Here is a 16,104-nt window from a genome sequence, read left to right on the forward strand (position 1 = left end):
GAAGGACCATAAAGAGCCATTTTAATTCATGAGGATATGGAACATCAATGTTGAGATAAAAGAAAGGGAAGTCAAGCAGTGCAAATGCAAAAGAGCAAAACAAAGAATTTGTAACTTGAACACAGACGACACTCTTCAAGGGCATTTAAGTGGTTGGGCTACAACTATTAGAGATGACATAGGTGAAGTAATAGTGAGCAGACTAGGCAGATTGCACTCATTGAACTACTAGGACTAGAAAAGGGGCTCCAACTAGCAGCACGAAAGCAACTTAATTAAGAAGGTAGCCTTCGTAAGGAACAAGGGACAACATCCACAGCAGGCCAATCATTTGATGGCTAACATTAGGAATTTGATAGGAAATCATGATTTTTTTTCCCCTATTAAGCATGTTTTTAGGGAGGTGAACAAGTTAGTAGATGCTCTAGCCTCAAACATACCATCTGCCAAGTTTATATAATTAATTCCTACTTCTTTGAGGATATTAGGAAAATAGTTGATGATGCTAGTGGCAAAATGTATGCAAGAATGTAACAAACTTGCTCTTTCTTAATGAAAAAGGGTAAGGGACCTCTCAACAACCTTGCTTGCCAATAAAAAATATGTATATATAATACAGTTTTTCTGCTTATTTTAATTATTTGCACTAGTAAATACTAAAAACAATCAGTCTCCCCTTGAGGGGCTTACAACTTTGTAAGATCTTTCTCCACCTGTGATCCAGCTAAAATCTCTCTTGTTAACCAACGTTTTCAAAGACTTTTAATGTTATTACGAGGCTCTAGATAAAAGAGATGGACTTAAAAAGCTTTGAGAAAAACAAAACTTCCCACACCAATGTATGTGGGAAGACAGTAATGTTTTTTTTTTTATCAGGTAAAAGAGATGATATATTTCTGAAAATCAATAAGTACAAAGTACAGGGTATTTATACTTTAGAGAAGACATAAGAGCTTCTAGCTCAATTGGCGCGTACCCCTCTGGGAGAGGTTGCAAGTTCGAATCCCACCAAGTGTTGGTTATGATTTATTTCTTGTGTAATTATGTGATGGGCATTTAAGCCAAGTGACAAAGGTGATGTTACAATAGGTGGACCAAGGAGCGAAAGCAAGTTTTTATGGACAAGGTGGAGGCAATTGGGTTTACTCAAAATGGTGCATCGGCGAGAGCCTCCAGGTTATGGTCCCTTCGGGGTTGATGAGCCTTAGGGCAATGTAAGCCTTCGGACTAGGATCCTTCAATGTAACCGGTGTGGGTCTGTTTTAACCCTCTAAATATTTTTTTTTTTTAAAAAAAAAAACATACACTTGAGGGAGTACAAACCAATTACAATACAGGTAGCCATCTCCATCGAAGTCGCCAGCATGCACCTTCTACCCCATCAAACTCACACTTAAATTGGAGTAGTGAGAGAGTCCCAATTCACCATCATGTCTGCAAAGTTTCTCCTGCCTTTTCACGCTCCCATCCAGAACCATAGAATACCTTTGATAGCCTAAATGATTCTATCAACCAGTACACCACCATTGCAGAAAATTGCATTGTTCCTTGAGTTCCATGTCCCCCATATAATGGCATATGGTAGTAGACACCATAACTAAGTTTTGAATCCATTAGACATTGGAAGATTAGGCCAATTTATAAGCAGATTTTAGGACAATAATGTTTTTAGTTTTGATCAATTTCATCTTTTGTTGCGCTAATATGCTCAAAAAGTGGTCCAAAAACAAAATACCTTAGAGCAAGTCCAATGAAGACCTGCTATAATAGGTTGTTATAGTACCGCTACGTAGGATTTTTAGCATTTTTGGCTACCCAACTAAATTTGAGAGGTAAAAAATTAAAAATCAGTTCCAATGGAGGCATTGAAGATGGAGGTGCTAAAGGGATACAGACAGTATAGTTTCTGTCGTTCGTTCATTAGTTCCAAACTTAAGTTGATTTATTTTTTAAACAGGCGGCACAGTTTCTGTCATCCATCGAAATTTAACACACAGACAGCAGAAACTGTGTCGTCCGTCTCCTGAAACTTATTATGGCAGTTGCTAGACAAAGCCACAAATTTGGATGGGTTTATCACACCAACCAAATTTATGAGCCTTCTAGCTAGCAGCCCCATTGGAATGACATTTTGGTTTTTGGGGTACTATATGGCCTTTAACAACCCATATAGGTAATATCCCATGGGGATATATTTAAAAGGCGCCTATCCCATGGGGAGAGGTTGCGTCAGGTATCTAGAAAGGCGCCCATGAGGTGACGGTTGCACCAAATATGCATTCTACCATCTAGGAAGTTGTTCAAGATCTAGGGTTTAAGTAATTGATCCGCTAAATCCTAACGTTGAGGCCTTTTCAGAAATGTTTGACTACAAATTCCGTGGAAACTCCGTAGTTAAGCGTGTTTCAGTGGGAGTAATCCAAGGATGGGTGACCTCCTGGGAAGTAGCTGTACGGAGTCAAAACCCCACACTGTCGGATGTCTATAGTGACTAAGTGGAGATAGTACCGACGTAGTAGGATGAGGCGAGTCGTTACAATATAGCACCCATTGGACTTGCTTTTATACTTGTAGTATTGCTCATAACTTAATAGAGTAGTTGTTGCTCAAATTAAACCTAACATTGACAAGTAAAATCCAATCAATTAGATCAAGAACTATTCGCATTCCAACTAAGAAACTCTTGTTCGCTTCACTACCAGAAACCAACTGCAATTTTGTACAAATTACCAGCAAAAAACCACGCATTGACTAGTAATCTGCATCAGTTTTTTCAAGTTGATAAAATAAAACATTAGATTAGATCCGAAAGACTAAAAATTAACAACTATTAAATATTTGAATTTTAAGTTGGTAGGGGCCACACAAACGCATACCCCCTACAACAAATTATGACGTAGACTATCCCACTTGGAGATATCTTAGGCGAGCACCCCTCCTAAGTGCAATAGAGGTCACTAACCTAGGCCATGGGCAATGTTGGTTTGGGTGCTTATATACTTCTATTTGTGGGTGGATATCCCATTCAGTTGCTCTCCCATGTGAGACTAAATCCCAGTTCAGCAAAGAGTATGTGTACGTGACTAAGTGAAGCATGACGAGAACGCCTTATGTGTAGTACGCCACTCTGATACACTCTTATTATCTTTACTCCTTTAAAAATTGCGCCCCTAATCTACAGTCTTAGAATAGTGTTTTAATATTTTTTTATGCATCTCTAAAACTCTTGGTCACATTTTAAAGACAGTTTTGTCCCTATTTGAATCATTAAACTTCAGTGGCTGCTTTGTCAAATATTGTAATATATGTTGTATTATAAAGGCATGCATAAAGGGAAATACAATAGTACAATTGGTCTGTTACTTTTGACGTTGTCTGGACATTTGTTGCTATTGTGCGCCACGTGTTACTCTCACATGCGTTGAAACACACGTGTGTCCGCACCTCCATCATTACTAGTTCATGTACGTTGAGAGACAAAACAAAGAAGTTACAATGGTTTACATTATGCCCAAGATGGGTTATCCATGTCTGGAAAGCTTACTAGTTTTTTTTTTCTGGCGCAATAGAAGCAAGACCATAAAATTGCCCCATAAATGTAGCTCACCACTGTATTACAGTCCAATATTTACATTATGACTTGGCATCCAAAGGGGGAACAATTAAAACGACCCGTCCTAGTGTTAAAGTTTTTTTTTTTTTTTATTAGCACCTAGTGTTAAAGTTCTGTTGGTTATTTATTAACAATGATTAGATTCAAATGTGTGTGGTTATGCATGTTGTTGTCTTTCTTATAGTACTGGCATCATAGTGCAAAAATTACAAATTAGCTAGGTACATCAATGATCTAATGGCTAGTGTGTGCCAGATGATGTTAGTGGGTACATCACCCTACTAAATTTTCTAGTGGAGGATCAGTTCTCCAAGTGACAAATAGAGGGATTGCCTACGGGATTTTGAAGCTCAACTAGTTATTTCTAATCCCAACCTAGTTCCTCACCAAACTCAAGCACATCTCAGAGTATTAGAAGATTGGAAAATAGTAATTTGAGACTTAATGTTGCTTTCAACAAGGTTGGAGGCTGGGAGCAGCTCGAGTTATCATGTAAAGAAAGGGGCATTGGTTTAAGGCAACAATCTTGACGAAGTAGAGTTGTTGGCTGCTTAGATAACGACACATATGGCTATCCAGTCATGGGAGATGACAACAGCATCATGCAGATGTCATCAAACAAAGTTCCTATTTATACACATTGGGCAGGAGTATAGTAATACTGTGAGGACCATTGCTATTTCAAGTTATTTTGGGCAATCTCAAATTTAGTTTCAGTTACTGTTAATCATGCTCTAGGCGACACTTTGAAAGCACTAAACTTTAAAGTAATTGCTAAGAACCCTTTCCCTAGGAACAATTTTAGCTCAATTTGATGGATGAGCCAAGCCCGAGCATTAGTGCAAAGATTAGCAACTGGTGAGATTCTCAATAACAAGCTATTATGGTGGACTCCCTCCCTTCAAAAAATAAGTGAATATCGTATGAGGCATTGCACCACATACGATGAGTTCCTTTTTCCAATCCGATCCTTTTCAACGATATCCATTAGCCAAGGTGGAGGAATTTCTAACCATTCCACATCCCTAGCTATAGATTTTCCAAAACTTGTGATCTGGTGTGCTACTACATTACCACTTCTATGCACCCAGTTGCATGACACTATCCCAACAGTAGACAATAAAGTTTTTACATCATCTAATATTAACATTGAGTTCTAAGATAAACTGGTTTTATGCTGCTTTAGATAGTCAACAGCAACTTTACAATCCACTTCTACTTCTAGTTCTCGGCATTCGAACTTCCTGCTCCATTCCAAGGTCTTGAGCAGTCCTTTGCATTTTGCTTCTTTTGTACTTTTGGAATTCCCTTCAACTGTTCCTGCACCCAGAACCCTTTGAGTCTCTTAAAATATATCCAAAAAATGCTTTCGAGTTGGTTGTGTTATAGCTTGCATCCACATTCAGTTTAAGGCAGTTTTGTTTAGATGGTTTCCATGCAATCTTTGTGGCAGATTTAATGCTTTGAACCTGCAAGTCAGTGTTGCTCAGGCCTGCAAAGTAATTATCAACCACTTTTGGTAGTCTGAATATATTGGGTTTTCTTTTTGTATGGTATACTTCACATCTTTCTAACCAAATTTCCCAATTAATCAATAGGCAGAAGTGTTTCCAAGCATTTTTTTCAATCGGCCAATCTTTTGGTGGTTGAAACCACATATGAATCCAATGTTCCACCTTCATATTAGCAAAATGGGTTAGTCTGAAGTGCCAAGGTGTGGCATACCATAAAACCTGTGTAAAAGGACATACTAGCATAAGATGGTGTATGGATTCACTGTTCATGTTACAAAGAAAACACTTTTTATCAGGAACAAAGATAATATTAGCAAGTTGATCTCTAGTGGGTATCATATTATTATAACACTTCCAAGCAAAAAGTCCAGCTCTTGGATTGTTATCATTGTGCCAGAAAGCAAGATTAGTTCCAATCTAATGGGCTGCCTTCAAGATAATTATGTATTACATCGTTGTGGACATTCAAAAAACCCAAATTGAGATGTGGATCAGTGATTCTTTAGACATGAACCCTGGAAGTCCCTTATAGTAACACCACAAAGGCACAAACCACCAAATGATATATTTGTCATTACCAATTTTGAAAAATCACAAGCATTTATAAACGTATAGTAGTCCCATCTGATTAAAAGATTATATTGACTGCTTTCCCAGACAAAAAAATCCAAAGCGACACTTAAAGTCCTGTCTCTGAACTCCTAATTTATGCGGGCTAGTTGATGTTGGTTACTGAGAATCACTCTCTACATTCGACATCTGAACTTAAACTTCTTCTCAAGTCTAAAGCTCTATCACCAAGACACCAACAAGTAAAGTTCCATTTCTTTCTTTTCCAATGTGTTCACTCAAGTAAAAGATGGTATACGTCCATCGTTTCATGGTCTTCATAATGGATTTTAATGTCAGGAAGAAGATGCGAAGTTAAATGATGCAGCCTCAAAAGCAATAAACACTCTCAATTCATCACTTAATAGCCACTTGGTCGATTAATTCCTCGCCTAAGGACCAAACCGAGATGAGCAGCTTGTCACTCATAACCAAACTTCGGGACTCAAAATAATCCCCATTTTCTTTCTTTTCTTTTTTGTTTTTCCAAATTGGGTAGACTAATGTAACTTTTGGGCTTATACAGATAATTAGTGAGCTTTTTTTTACGTCCCGTGTTATTGGACTTTATTTCAATACTTTGGGCATTTTGCTAGTAGGACTAAAAGTCTAAAACGAATCCTGGTAGGCAGTATACTATATAGTATATACTAGAAATTGGGCTCTAGACACTTTTTTTAGTGTGTTTTTGTCTAGAGAAAGACCAATATTATCTTTTGATTCTACTCCAATATTGACAACACATCACTTTTTGGGTGTATTAACTGTTTTTAAAACTTTTTATTTCTCCTTTTTACCCTTTTATTTGTAACTGCCAATTTCTTCCACAAATAAATAATACAAAAATCTAATGTGCGCAGGCTGTAGGTGTGTGTGTCAATCGAGGTCACTCATCAGGCAAGGGTGCGTGTGTATTGCTTCAAGATGTACTGCAATCAAATAATACAATTGTCTTATAAAAAAAAAGAGCATGTCTTCAGTGCGCAGGTCGTATGGTGCGCAGGTAATATTGGGCCTTTGGATCAGTACTTTGCCATTAAATACACACGCACCCCTTGGTATGAGTGGCCGAGATGTAATGGCGCACCATACATCTCGCGCACCATAGATTTAGCAAAAAAAAAAACCCATTTGTCTTTTATAATTTCACAATTTGAATTACATCAAGCTTAAACATGCTATTCAAAATTATCAGAGATGTATTTTAAATTGTTAAAGCTGTATTGAAATTAGTTGTAATCAACATACATTTTTTCCGTTTTTGAAGTTGATGTTTTCCACATTGTTTTGGTCTCTTCAGAAATTCATCTCACTTTTAATTGGAATTTTATAGATTTCGAATGAATTTTAGTTATTTTGATTAACCCACTACTCTTTTGGTAACTAATTTAATTTGTAGTTTTTTTTTGTTGGTAGTTGGTTTTTTTAATTGGGACTAATAAAAGAGGTCAAAATTGTAAAAGTCAGTCTGAAATTTGAGACAGATATTAAATTTCAGTTTTTATGGAAGAAAAACAAAAAAAAAGTTTGCTATTTCCTCTAAACCTAAAAAATTTGCGTATGTGTACCTAAATTCTGAAGTTGTCTCCGAAGGTTTCGTGAGAAGGAAAGAAGCACATGCTCCAATGAAGAGCTAACATTGTGAATCCATCTCCAGATTTTATTAACAATAATTAGTAATAATTTTTAGAGAAATAGCAAGACGTTCGTTCCAAATCTTCAACAAGAAATGCCAACTATTATAAACACAATAACAAAGTCTGAAGGCAGAGGTTGCCAGACATTAATTAATTAAGTACTTCCGATGTTTAACATATTTAACCAAATTTAACAAACAGTTTCCCACGTACTAACTCTTGGCAGTGGAGTGTTCTGCGACTTAATAATAAGAGTATGGAGCAGAGGTGAAAATAGTTACCGATTTTCAACTTGCACCATTAGTACGGAAGAGTATACTCCTTGCACCATTAAATATGGAAGAGGTATACTGCCTACGAGTATACTGTATGCGTACAATCAGTGGCAAAGGACGAGTGTGTAGCATTCCTGATCCGATGAAGTTGGCATTCGCCGAACCCCTCGGATGTCACCACCCCCTTCCCCTTTTTGAAATGTTAAAGTTGACTGGTCAAAATTTGGTCTTTCTCAAGAAATTTGAGCTTTTGGGCTATTTTCAGTAAATCTACCAAAGATTAATGTAACTTCTGACATTTTACAGATAATTACTGACTTTTTTACATTACCGTGTTATTGGGAGTATTCATCAACCACTGCCCTTAAAACTTTGGAGCGTCATGAATGCCTCAAATATTCCCATTCCAGAACCCTCCCCCCCCCCCCCCAAATTCGGAGGAATTTCATCTGACAATAACACGACCACTTGATGAACTATGGGTGGGGTAAAACCATAAAAGGCCGAAGGTTTCTGAACTTCGAGAAACTTTCATGAACTTGCCGGCCTGCCTTGTCTTATACTTTTAGTACAACTACTACGCATCCTACTGTTTCTTTATACTATTTCTACCTTGAGGAGTTGAGGGGATTGCAGTACTGCAGTAGTAATTCTAACAATCTAATTGCTCCTTTTCTGTCAGACTCTACCACATAATGCTCCGAAGGTTGATTTTGTATTTTGTTTATTCTTTCTGCTGTAAAAAGTGAAACAGACCAAAATAATATCATCGGTGCCCATAGAATCATCACTATGACTCTGAACTCTGCGTGAATGACCTGCATCCAACAGATACATTTGCAACCTAAGAACTACCAAAAGAGGGGACTTGCTTCCACTCTTCACTAGGAAGAATCCATGCAAAAGTTGCTTGAGAGAAAGCAAAAAAGGGTCGCTATGCTTATTTTCAATCACACAGAAATTTCTCTTGGAGAACTGAGATTGCGCAATTCTGGTTCTAACTAGTAAAAACTCTAAACTTTTAAGTAACAAGCGTGGTTACAAGGCATATTTGTGGTGTTCTCGGTGAAGAGAGTGTATAACATGAAAGCCCTTTCTTTCTAATGTGACTCCATGTTCTTCTAACATGCTTCCTTTCTGAAATCATATATCTAGGAGATCCTTGAAGACACAATAATGAATACATGGTTAAGGGCTTAGGGTGAGCCAGCCTAAACCCTAAAGTTTGAGGTCTTAATTACTAACCAGATTAGGATCCACTGGTTAGAAAGAAAATGAAGTAGAAACCGTACATTCAGATACGAACGACAATCTCCTTTTAGTTCCTCAAATCCCTTTTCCATAGCATCAACAGTAATCCCCCTCTTCCACAATATATATATATAATAATAAATCACACACACTCAATTCATTGAGTAAGTGACAATGTCCTCTATGGCATATGAAGAATCTCCTGAGAAAATAGTCATTTTTCCTTGAATGATTCGGGTATAGGTTGTTTACAGGACGACACTTCATATCTACAAGCACACATTACACATAGTTCACAACTTGCAGGAGAGAGGAGAGTGTAAGAGAGAACCAAATTACCATGCAGTCAGCAAGACATCTTAAACGTTTAAATATATCACAATAGAAGGTATTGGGCAACTCACAAGCATCGCGAAAATTTGATATTTCACCTTAGCAGGCGCCACACTAACACTGACCCTTTACCACAAATGACGATGTAGACTCTCTCATTTGAGGAGGCGACCCACTAACTTTGGAAAAATTTAATGTAAATCGTTCTATCACATTCATTTCTGAGACCGAGTTTTCAACACTTTGTAATAGAAACATTATCGGTAATGCTCAAATAGGAAATAATGCCTCCATTGATGAGCACTATTGTCTCAGCTGGAATACAAGATCCATTCAGTTTTATTGATGAAAATGAACGTTCGCTTTCCAAAAAGATTCAGTAATCAGAGCAAGCATGACCAAAACTTAATCTTGCTAAAGTGCACTTTTGAAATCACAGAAGCTGTGGAAGATGAACTTCAAAAGTAACAAATAGTGGCATTGATCTCATTATGCTATAAACAATGGTGTGAAATATTTCAGTCAGACATGTTATATCATTAACAAGTAAATTAGGCTACACCCTTACATATCCCTGACTCCATCTACACAACAAAGTTGCGATGATTGGAAATCTATAGTGACTGAAATCTAATATAGTGTGTGGTGATGTCTTGCGTTTCAAGACCCATTCTCCTTCTTGTATTCACCAACCGAAACAAATTCACCTTAGTTTATATCTCCACAAAAGATCAGAAAACACTTATAGAATCCGTAAGGTAATGAAAGTCTAAGTGGTGGCAATTATGTGTCACTGGGCCAAGTTCTATGTGATTCAAATTTATTCCTTACAAACTCGTCGTTTCAAACCAATGGCGTGAGTCCATCTCCAGGTTATTATAGTCCGTGAGCGTAAGCGAACTCTTGAGGTCGCTATTCAAAACTCTCACAAAAAACCACTTCATACGTGTCACTCTCCTCTATGTCTGTCCGTACCCCCAAATAACCCTTACTTTGTGTCTGACCGTACTCCCCCTCTTTTCTCATTTTCCCTATCTTAGCCTCCAACCTCTCCCAATCTCTCCTCCAAACTGTTCTCACAATCTAAGAGTGATAAAGGACCGTCTCTCTATTCTCGCTCTCAGATTTCTCGCGGGAAGGTTGTTCCACTGGATTCTTCTTCAATTTCTACGACTCTCCATACTCAAGACAAGAGAGATAGTTCTAGGTAATGTATCTCTCGCTGAATTTAGTAGATTCTTGACTTCCATGTTTATATACCTACTTGAAACCAAATATCACTGTTACTGCTGTATTGCATCTGCTTGCAGTTGGCTTCTCAAACTTTATTCTGTAATTGAGATGTTTCACAAAAATAATCTTAGCAGTTTTACTTGCTTATAGAGTTTTAGTATTTTCATCATGGAATTGGACTGAAAAGATAACAACAGCAGGTTGGCAATTGCAGATTTTTAGTGCTTTAAATAAAGGATTTCGTATTTGGTTTGAGCTGGGTTATTTGGGTTGTCTGATCGAATAAATATCGGAGAAGTTTGGAATGGCACTACAATGTAATGCCTCTGTGAGATATATGCAAGTGGATCAGAAACATGTAATGGTGTGAATTAGAGATCTCAACTGTTAAATGATATATTGTTTATGATAACTTATTGGGAACAAGAGAAACTGGTGGTTTGATGTCATAAACTTTTAAGCAGTTTACTTTCCTGCTTTCTGTCGATCAGTTCAAAACAATGAAAACCAATCACTTGGAAAGTCAGAAACTCCTCCTTTCTTCTCTGGCTAGAATAATGTTAGATCGACTAGCTCACTCTTTCTGGGAAAAGGAGATCTCTTATGAGATAACTTGGGATCGTTGATCTCTTCCTTAAAGATTGGGATGAGTCGATGTCGGTCGATGGTGCACTTCCTGATGTCGAATTCCAAAAATCAGCGAGAGGTTCCCCACTCTTCTTTGATCCGTCTTAGGGCCAAGTGGCAGCCTCGACCCGAGCTCCAGTGCGATGTGTCTGGAAACTCAGTCAGGGTGCGATTGATGACTTTACCGTAGGACTTCCTCGATGTTGGAGCAGCGGAGATCCCCCGCCTCGTCCGGTCAAGCTGCTCCTCTCTCTGCCCTTGAAGCTTGCTCTTCGACCCGTACCGTAGCCTGTACACTCGGCTATTCTCCCGATTCCATTCCCTCTGTCTATGCTGGGAAAAGGGCTGCCAGAGTGAGGGCTTTGTCTCTTTCTGTTTGTGCCAGCTGGCCTTGCCCGAATGTTCTGACTCCCGGTAATCGAATGGGTGGTAGTTGGGTTGGCTTTGGCGAAACTTTTTGTCTATGAGCTGTTTTGACTGCTTTCTTCCCGGAATTTGAAATAGGAGAACCCTCTGGGTATCAAGCTAAAATCTCATATCAATAGTGCATTCCCCATCAATTCTGGTCTTCTCTCGCCAATCGTGTCAGTGCAGTCTGACTCGTATCGAAAGCTTATCATTTATCATTTCGGTTAAGTACATGCTGATTTTTTTCCAAAAGGCATGTATGTTCACGTTTTGAGACCGTCTTTCATTGTAAGGATTATTTGATAATTATCAGCTGGTGCGAATCAACATGTTTGTTGTTTCTTTTCTTCATTGGTAATATATAGAGCTTTCAAATGTAATCTTTAATTCAATATTGGAGTATGTTATCACACTCTTGCACTTAGCCTTGCGGTATGTTGGATTTGATGTGCAGATCCTCTCTATGTTGCTTACCATGATGAAGAATGGGGAGTTCCTGTTCATGATGACAAGTGAGTTTTTCTTATATTTCTCGCTCTCGGATTATTATTATTAAGAAGCTTCACGAATCAGGACTCAGGCATCAATCAGCTTAGTTGGGGGATGTGTTGGGCATGTGCTGCCTATCAAGTAGGTGTTGGACCTATTACCCCTTTGATATACATTGTTACCTCACTTTCTAGATGCTTAACTTTTGAGGTAAAGTGGTCGTGAGAGGTCCAGCACTGGCACTGAGTTGGATCGTGTTGGGCGTGTGCCAATCTTGGAGGGGGTATTGTTGGTCTTATGCCTGCCCCGTCTAAGACCTGCAACCCTTCAAGTATTTAAGGTTATGTCTGTCCAAAGAGCTTTTGGAATAAACTGGTTGTTGACTAGAAGATTGTGAAATTTGAAAGAGGGAAATTTTTTTAGCTCTCCACATTTCATGACTTTTGCATGTAAAGAAACCAAACAGCAAAGAGATGTAATTAAAGGTTTAATCACTGAGTTGGTTGTTTATCCGGGATTACTTAGATATATGTCGCCGTCAGTGTTTATATTTGCTAATGTGGTCTTCTACTCTTTATGGTATTTCCAGCCTGAATATACTTATGTGGATGGAGATGGTACTGTTCCTGCCAAATCAGCTAAGGTATATTTTCTAAGCTCATTTCTTTTACGTGAAGATTTGTTGTTTGTTATTTAGAGATCTTATTACTTTATTCAGTTTTGCATGATGTGTCGAAATGAACATTATTGTGTGCGCAACCCAGGAAAGTTCACTTCACTTCTCATTGCTGTTTATTAGTTGGGGGAAAAAAACTGTTTGGGATGGCCTATTGTAAATCTCGGGATTGGGCAAATCCGAAAGTGAGAAGATAAAATATAGTGACACTGAGTTAAAACGCATGCCAGATGGCTCAGTTGGTAAAGTTAGTGGGAGCTGTTACCACAGATCTATTTCAAATCACGAAAATTGGTTTTGGGATATTAAACAAATTTGGCTTTGAAATATTATTGACAGAAACAAAAGCTTCTAACTGTAACTTTCCTTTGTGGGGGCACAGAGTTAATATATTTATCACTGAAGGAAGCTTCAGTCATTCAAATCACTTTTGAGTGTCAAACTGATATTATTTTAGCTTACAGTTTGAATTATGTTTCTTCCAAAGTAGATTATCTATGCTTTCTTTCAAATCCATGTTTTTTATATATTCAGGCTGATGGCTTACCCGCGACAGCGAGGGTAGGAGTTTGTGCTGGCCATCGGGCCTTGTTACGTGATAAAACAGTGTTTCAACTTATTCAGAAGTGGCTACGAGTCAGCGACAAGTCTAGCTATCACTCCAAGACATCTAGAGTAATGGATGGATGTGTTCAGTAGTGAAAACACAACAGTTGCTTTTGTACTGATAATTTATTTCCAACAAAAATCATTGTTATAACGTATTTGAACTTGTAACTTGAAATTGTAAACTCTCTTCTCAGACAAACTATAGAATAGAAACTTCGTTTATCAGGTTCATTTTTTATGGGAAGCGTGAGAAAAGGAAGTTGCATGGGGAGGTAGGTCGTACTCCCTGAGAGTTTCAAGATAAGCGGAGTGCCACTGAGTACAAACAACACCAAACAGGATAAGGTCTTGAATGTGGATGAACCCTTGTGAAATGTAACAGAAAAGCACGCTAGGAAGTTTCAGCCAATCAACAACCTTCTTATCGCTTTCCTCACTCTGATGATCATCAAGTATCTCATTAGACAATACTTCAGATTCCATGATCACTTCATTCGAGAAGCTCAATCAAGTGGAGTTGCATATCTCAACTCATTGAGGATATCCCCTGCGTTATCACACATGTCACTTCCTTTTTAGTCACAGCACGAAATGCGATGGCATTAAGTGAGATTAATTCCCTATTCTTAGTTCTATTCAATGTTTAACCGGTTTATTTTTATTTAGAGTGAACGTTCGGGGTATGTGGCCAAAATATTTTTGGTTGGTTTCTGTCCTTATCTCTTCTCTTTGTCTCCCTTCCCCTCTCCACGCCTTTTCCATCTCTCCCTCTCCACTCTCCATGCACTTTAATTCTCCGCTCACGCCCCCACTATGCAGTATACTAGTAAGATCTAAGAGATCATAGTTATTTTTGGGATACAGTAGTCCTTCCAATTTGATATCAGCTCAGGTTAATGACCTTTCAGTCTTTCTCTATAAACAATTTTTCATTTCACTCATGACTGAATGATATTCACATATGTTTTTGATTATGCTGAAACAAACACAATAACTGATCTGCAAGGGACTAAGAGAAAAAAATTTGGTTCTGTGCATTGGATAGAGTAATTACCTAAAAGATGTCGAGCAAAACCATACTAGATGGTATACATAGGTAGAAAATCATACTAGCATTGTTGCAAATCTATATTAAATGGATGATACCATGGGAATAACATGGAACGAATCAAGGATTCTTATTTAAGTAAGTTTCATAAACCAGTTGTGCACTTACAATGTCCGCAACAGCAGAGCCAACAGACTTGAACACAGTTATCTCCTCTGCACTCCCTCTTCCCATCTTCTCACCATTGATCAAATCCACCAACGTCCCACAAATATCGTCCCGCGAAATAACACCTCTTTCAAAAGCACCCACCAATTCTCCAGCCTCAACCAATGCAGCTTCACAGTCAACAAACACCCTCCCTCTCTTGATAGCCTCATCATCACATTCCCTCATCGCAGGCGTAAATGATCCAACCAAATCCAAATGAGCCCCTTCCTTCAACTTCTCACCCATCACCAATGCAATATCCGAACTCGTAGCGCAACTTATAATATCCCCCAGTCCAACAACCTCCTCCAAACACTCTCCATGCTGAAAAACAAGCCCACCCCATTCTTCCTCTTCCAACTTCCTAACCAAACTTCTAGCCTTTTCACCTGTTCTATTCCAAACAATCACTTTCCTCAACTTGGGTCTTACTTCAAAATGAGCTTTAATAAGATAACAAGCTAAAGAACCTGCCCCAACCATTACAAGCACCTCAGAATCTTCTCTAGATAAAAACTTCGAAGCTAAAGCTGAGACACAAGAAGTTCTCCAATGAGTCAATTCACTTCCATCAATCAAAGCTAGAGTCTTGCCAGTACTAGAGTCAAAAAGAAGATAACTTGCATGAATACCAGGTAAGTTTCTATAACAATTTTGTGGAAATGAAGTTACTATCTTGACACCAATGTATCGTAAAGAAGAAGAAAGTGACCATGATGGCATTAGAAGAAGAGAAGATGAGGAAGAAGTATCAAGAGTGTGGTGTTGACGGATTGGTGATTGGATTGTAGTGGAATGTAAAGGGAGAGTGGTTTGAAAGTGGTGAAGGAGATTTGAGTATGTGAGAAGAGAGTGTATAGTGAGATTGTTTATGAAGATTGAAGTTTTTTGTTCTGTTTCTGCCATTAGAGAAGCTTTTGAAGGATTGAAATGCTTTTTCTAACTGGTTTGCTATCGAAGGTTACTATGCCGATATCTGCCCAATAATTATATTTCAAATATCCCAATTCAGCTATTGGCTTAGCTGGTTTAGGTAAGTTTTGTTCCTGCCAATAGGATTTTGCATGGGTTTTTGGGTTTAGCTAAATCCATTCCAAACAATAGTGCGCCAACCACTATAGTAAATGGGAAGTTGAGGGAAAAGGGTGCAAATGCAACCCATTGCATCAAACCACTGACTAATTTCTGATCGGTCACAGCAAGATGTCCTGAAGTTTGTTCTGCAATTTGTTCCACAATAGGATTTGGCATTGAGACGGTTGAAGTTAACTCCGAGGGTGCAACATATTCAGAGACTTCATTTTGTAATTTCAACTTGAGCACTTCCACCAACCTTTTGCCTTGCAAGAAACTTAAGGTAGTAGCATGTGGTTTTTCGAATACTGTATGGGCTTTGGGTTTTCGGTGTTTTAAGCAACGTTTGGTGTTGAATCTTTGCTAATGTATGGACTATGGACGGAAGATGTTTAGTGTTTAAGTGGTTTGATATTTGGTTTGATAAAAAAAATTAGCTTTCACTATTAAAGAAAAGAAGAAATCTAGTGTGTAGGAGAGAGAAAGTGAGGATGAATC

General features: G+C 38.2%; 2 protein-coding genes across 3 annotated transcripts; one reads left to right on the plus strand and one right to left on the minus strand.

Annotated features, from left to right (window-relative positions):
* Nucleotides 1–4,513: 4,513 nt before the first annotated feature.
* Nucleotides 4,514–15,753, minus strand: LOC147517419 (NAD(P)-binding Rossmann-fold superfamily protein). Of its 2 annotated transcripts, none has more exons than XM_086589629.1 (2): nt 14,491–15,753; nt 4,514–4,933 (listed from the first exon to the last, which is right to left on the minus strand). In XM_086589629.1, exons 1-2 carry the CDS (start codon nt 15,436–15,438, stop codon nt 4,835–4,837), a joined length of 1,047 nt encoding a protein of 348 aa, XP_086445755.1. In that variant the 5' UTR covers nt 15,439–15,753; the 3' UTR covers nt 4,514–4,834. The 2 variants fall into 2 exon arrangements, with proteins under 2 accessions (XP_086445755.1, XP_086445756.1); XM_086589630.1 differs by lacking the exon at nt 4,514–4,933 and adding an exon at nt 13,597–13,821 and having other exon boundaries at nt 14,491–15,746.
* LOC147517420 (uncharacterized) lies at nt 9,517–13,497 on the plus strand. Its single transcript, XM_086595008.1, has 5 exons — nt 9,517–9,611; nt 10,273–10,439; nt 11,955–12,012; nt 12,579–12,632; nt 13,200–13,497. Exons 1-5 carry the CDS (start codon nt 9,517–9,519, stop codon nt 13,228–13,230), a joined length of 405 nt encoding a protein of 134 aa, XP_086451134.1. The 3' UTR covers nt 13,231–13,497.
* Nucleotides 15,754–16,104: the final 351 nt, after the last annotated feature.

Source organism: Coptis chinensis, chromosome 2, assembly GCF_015680905.1.
Source record: "Coptis chinensis isolate HL-2020 chromosome 2, ASM1568090v1, whole genome shotgun sequence".
In the NCBI taxonomy this organism is placed as follows: domain Eukaryota; kingdom Viridiplantae; phylum Streptophyta; class Magnoliopsida; order Ranunculales; family Ranunculaceae; genus Coptis; species Coptis chinensis.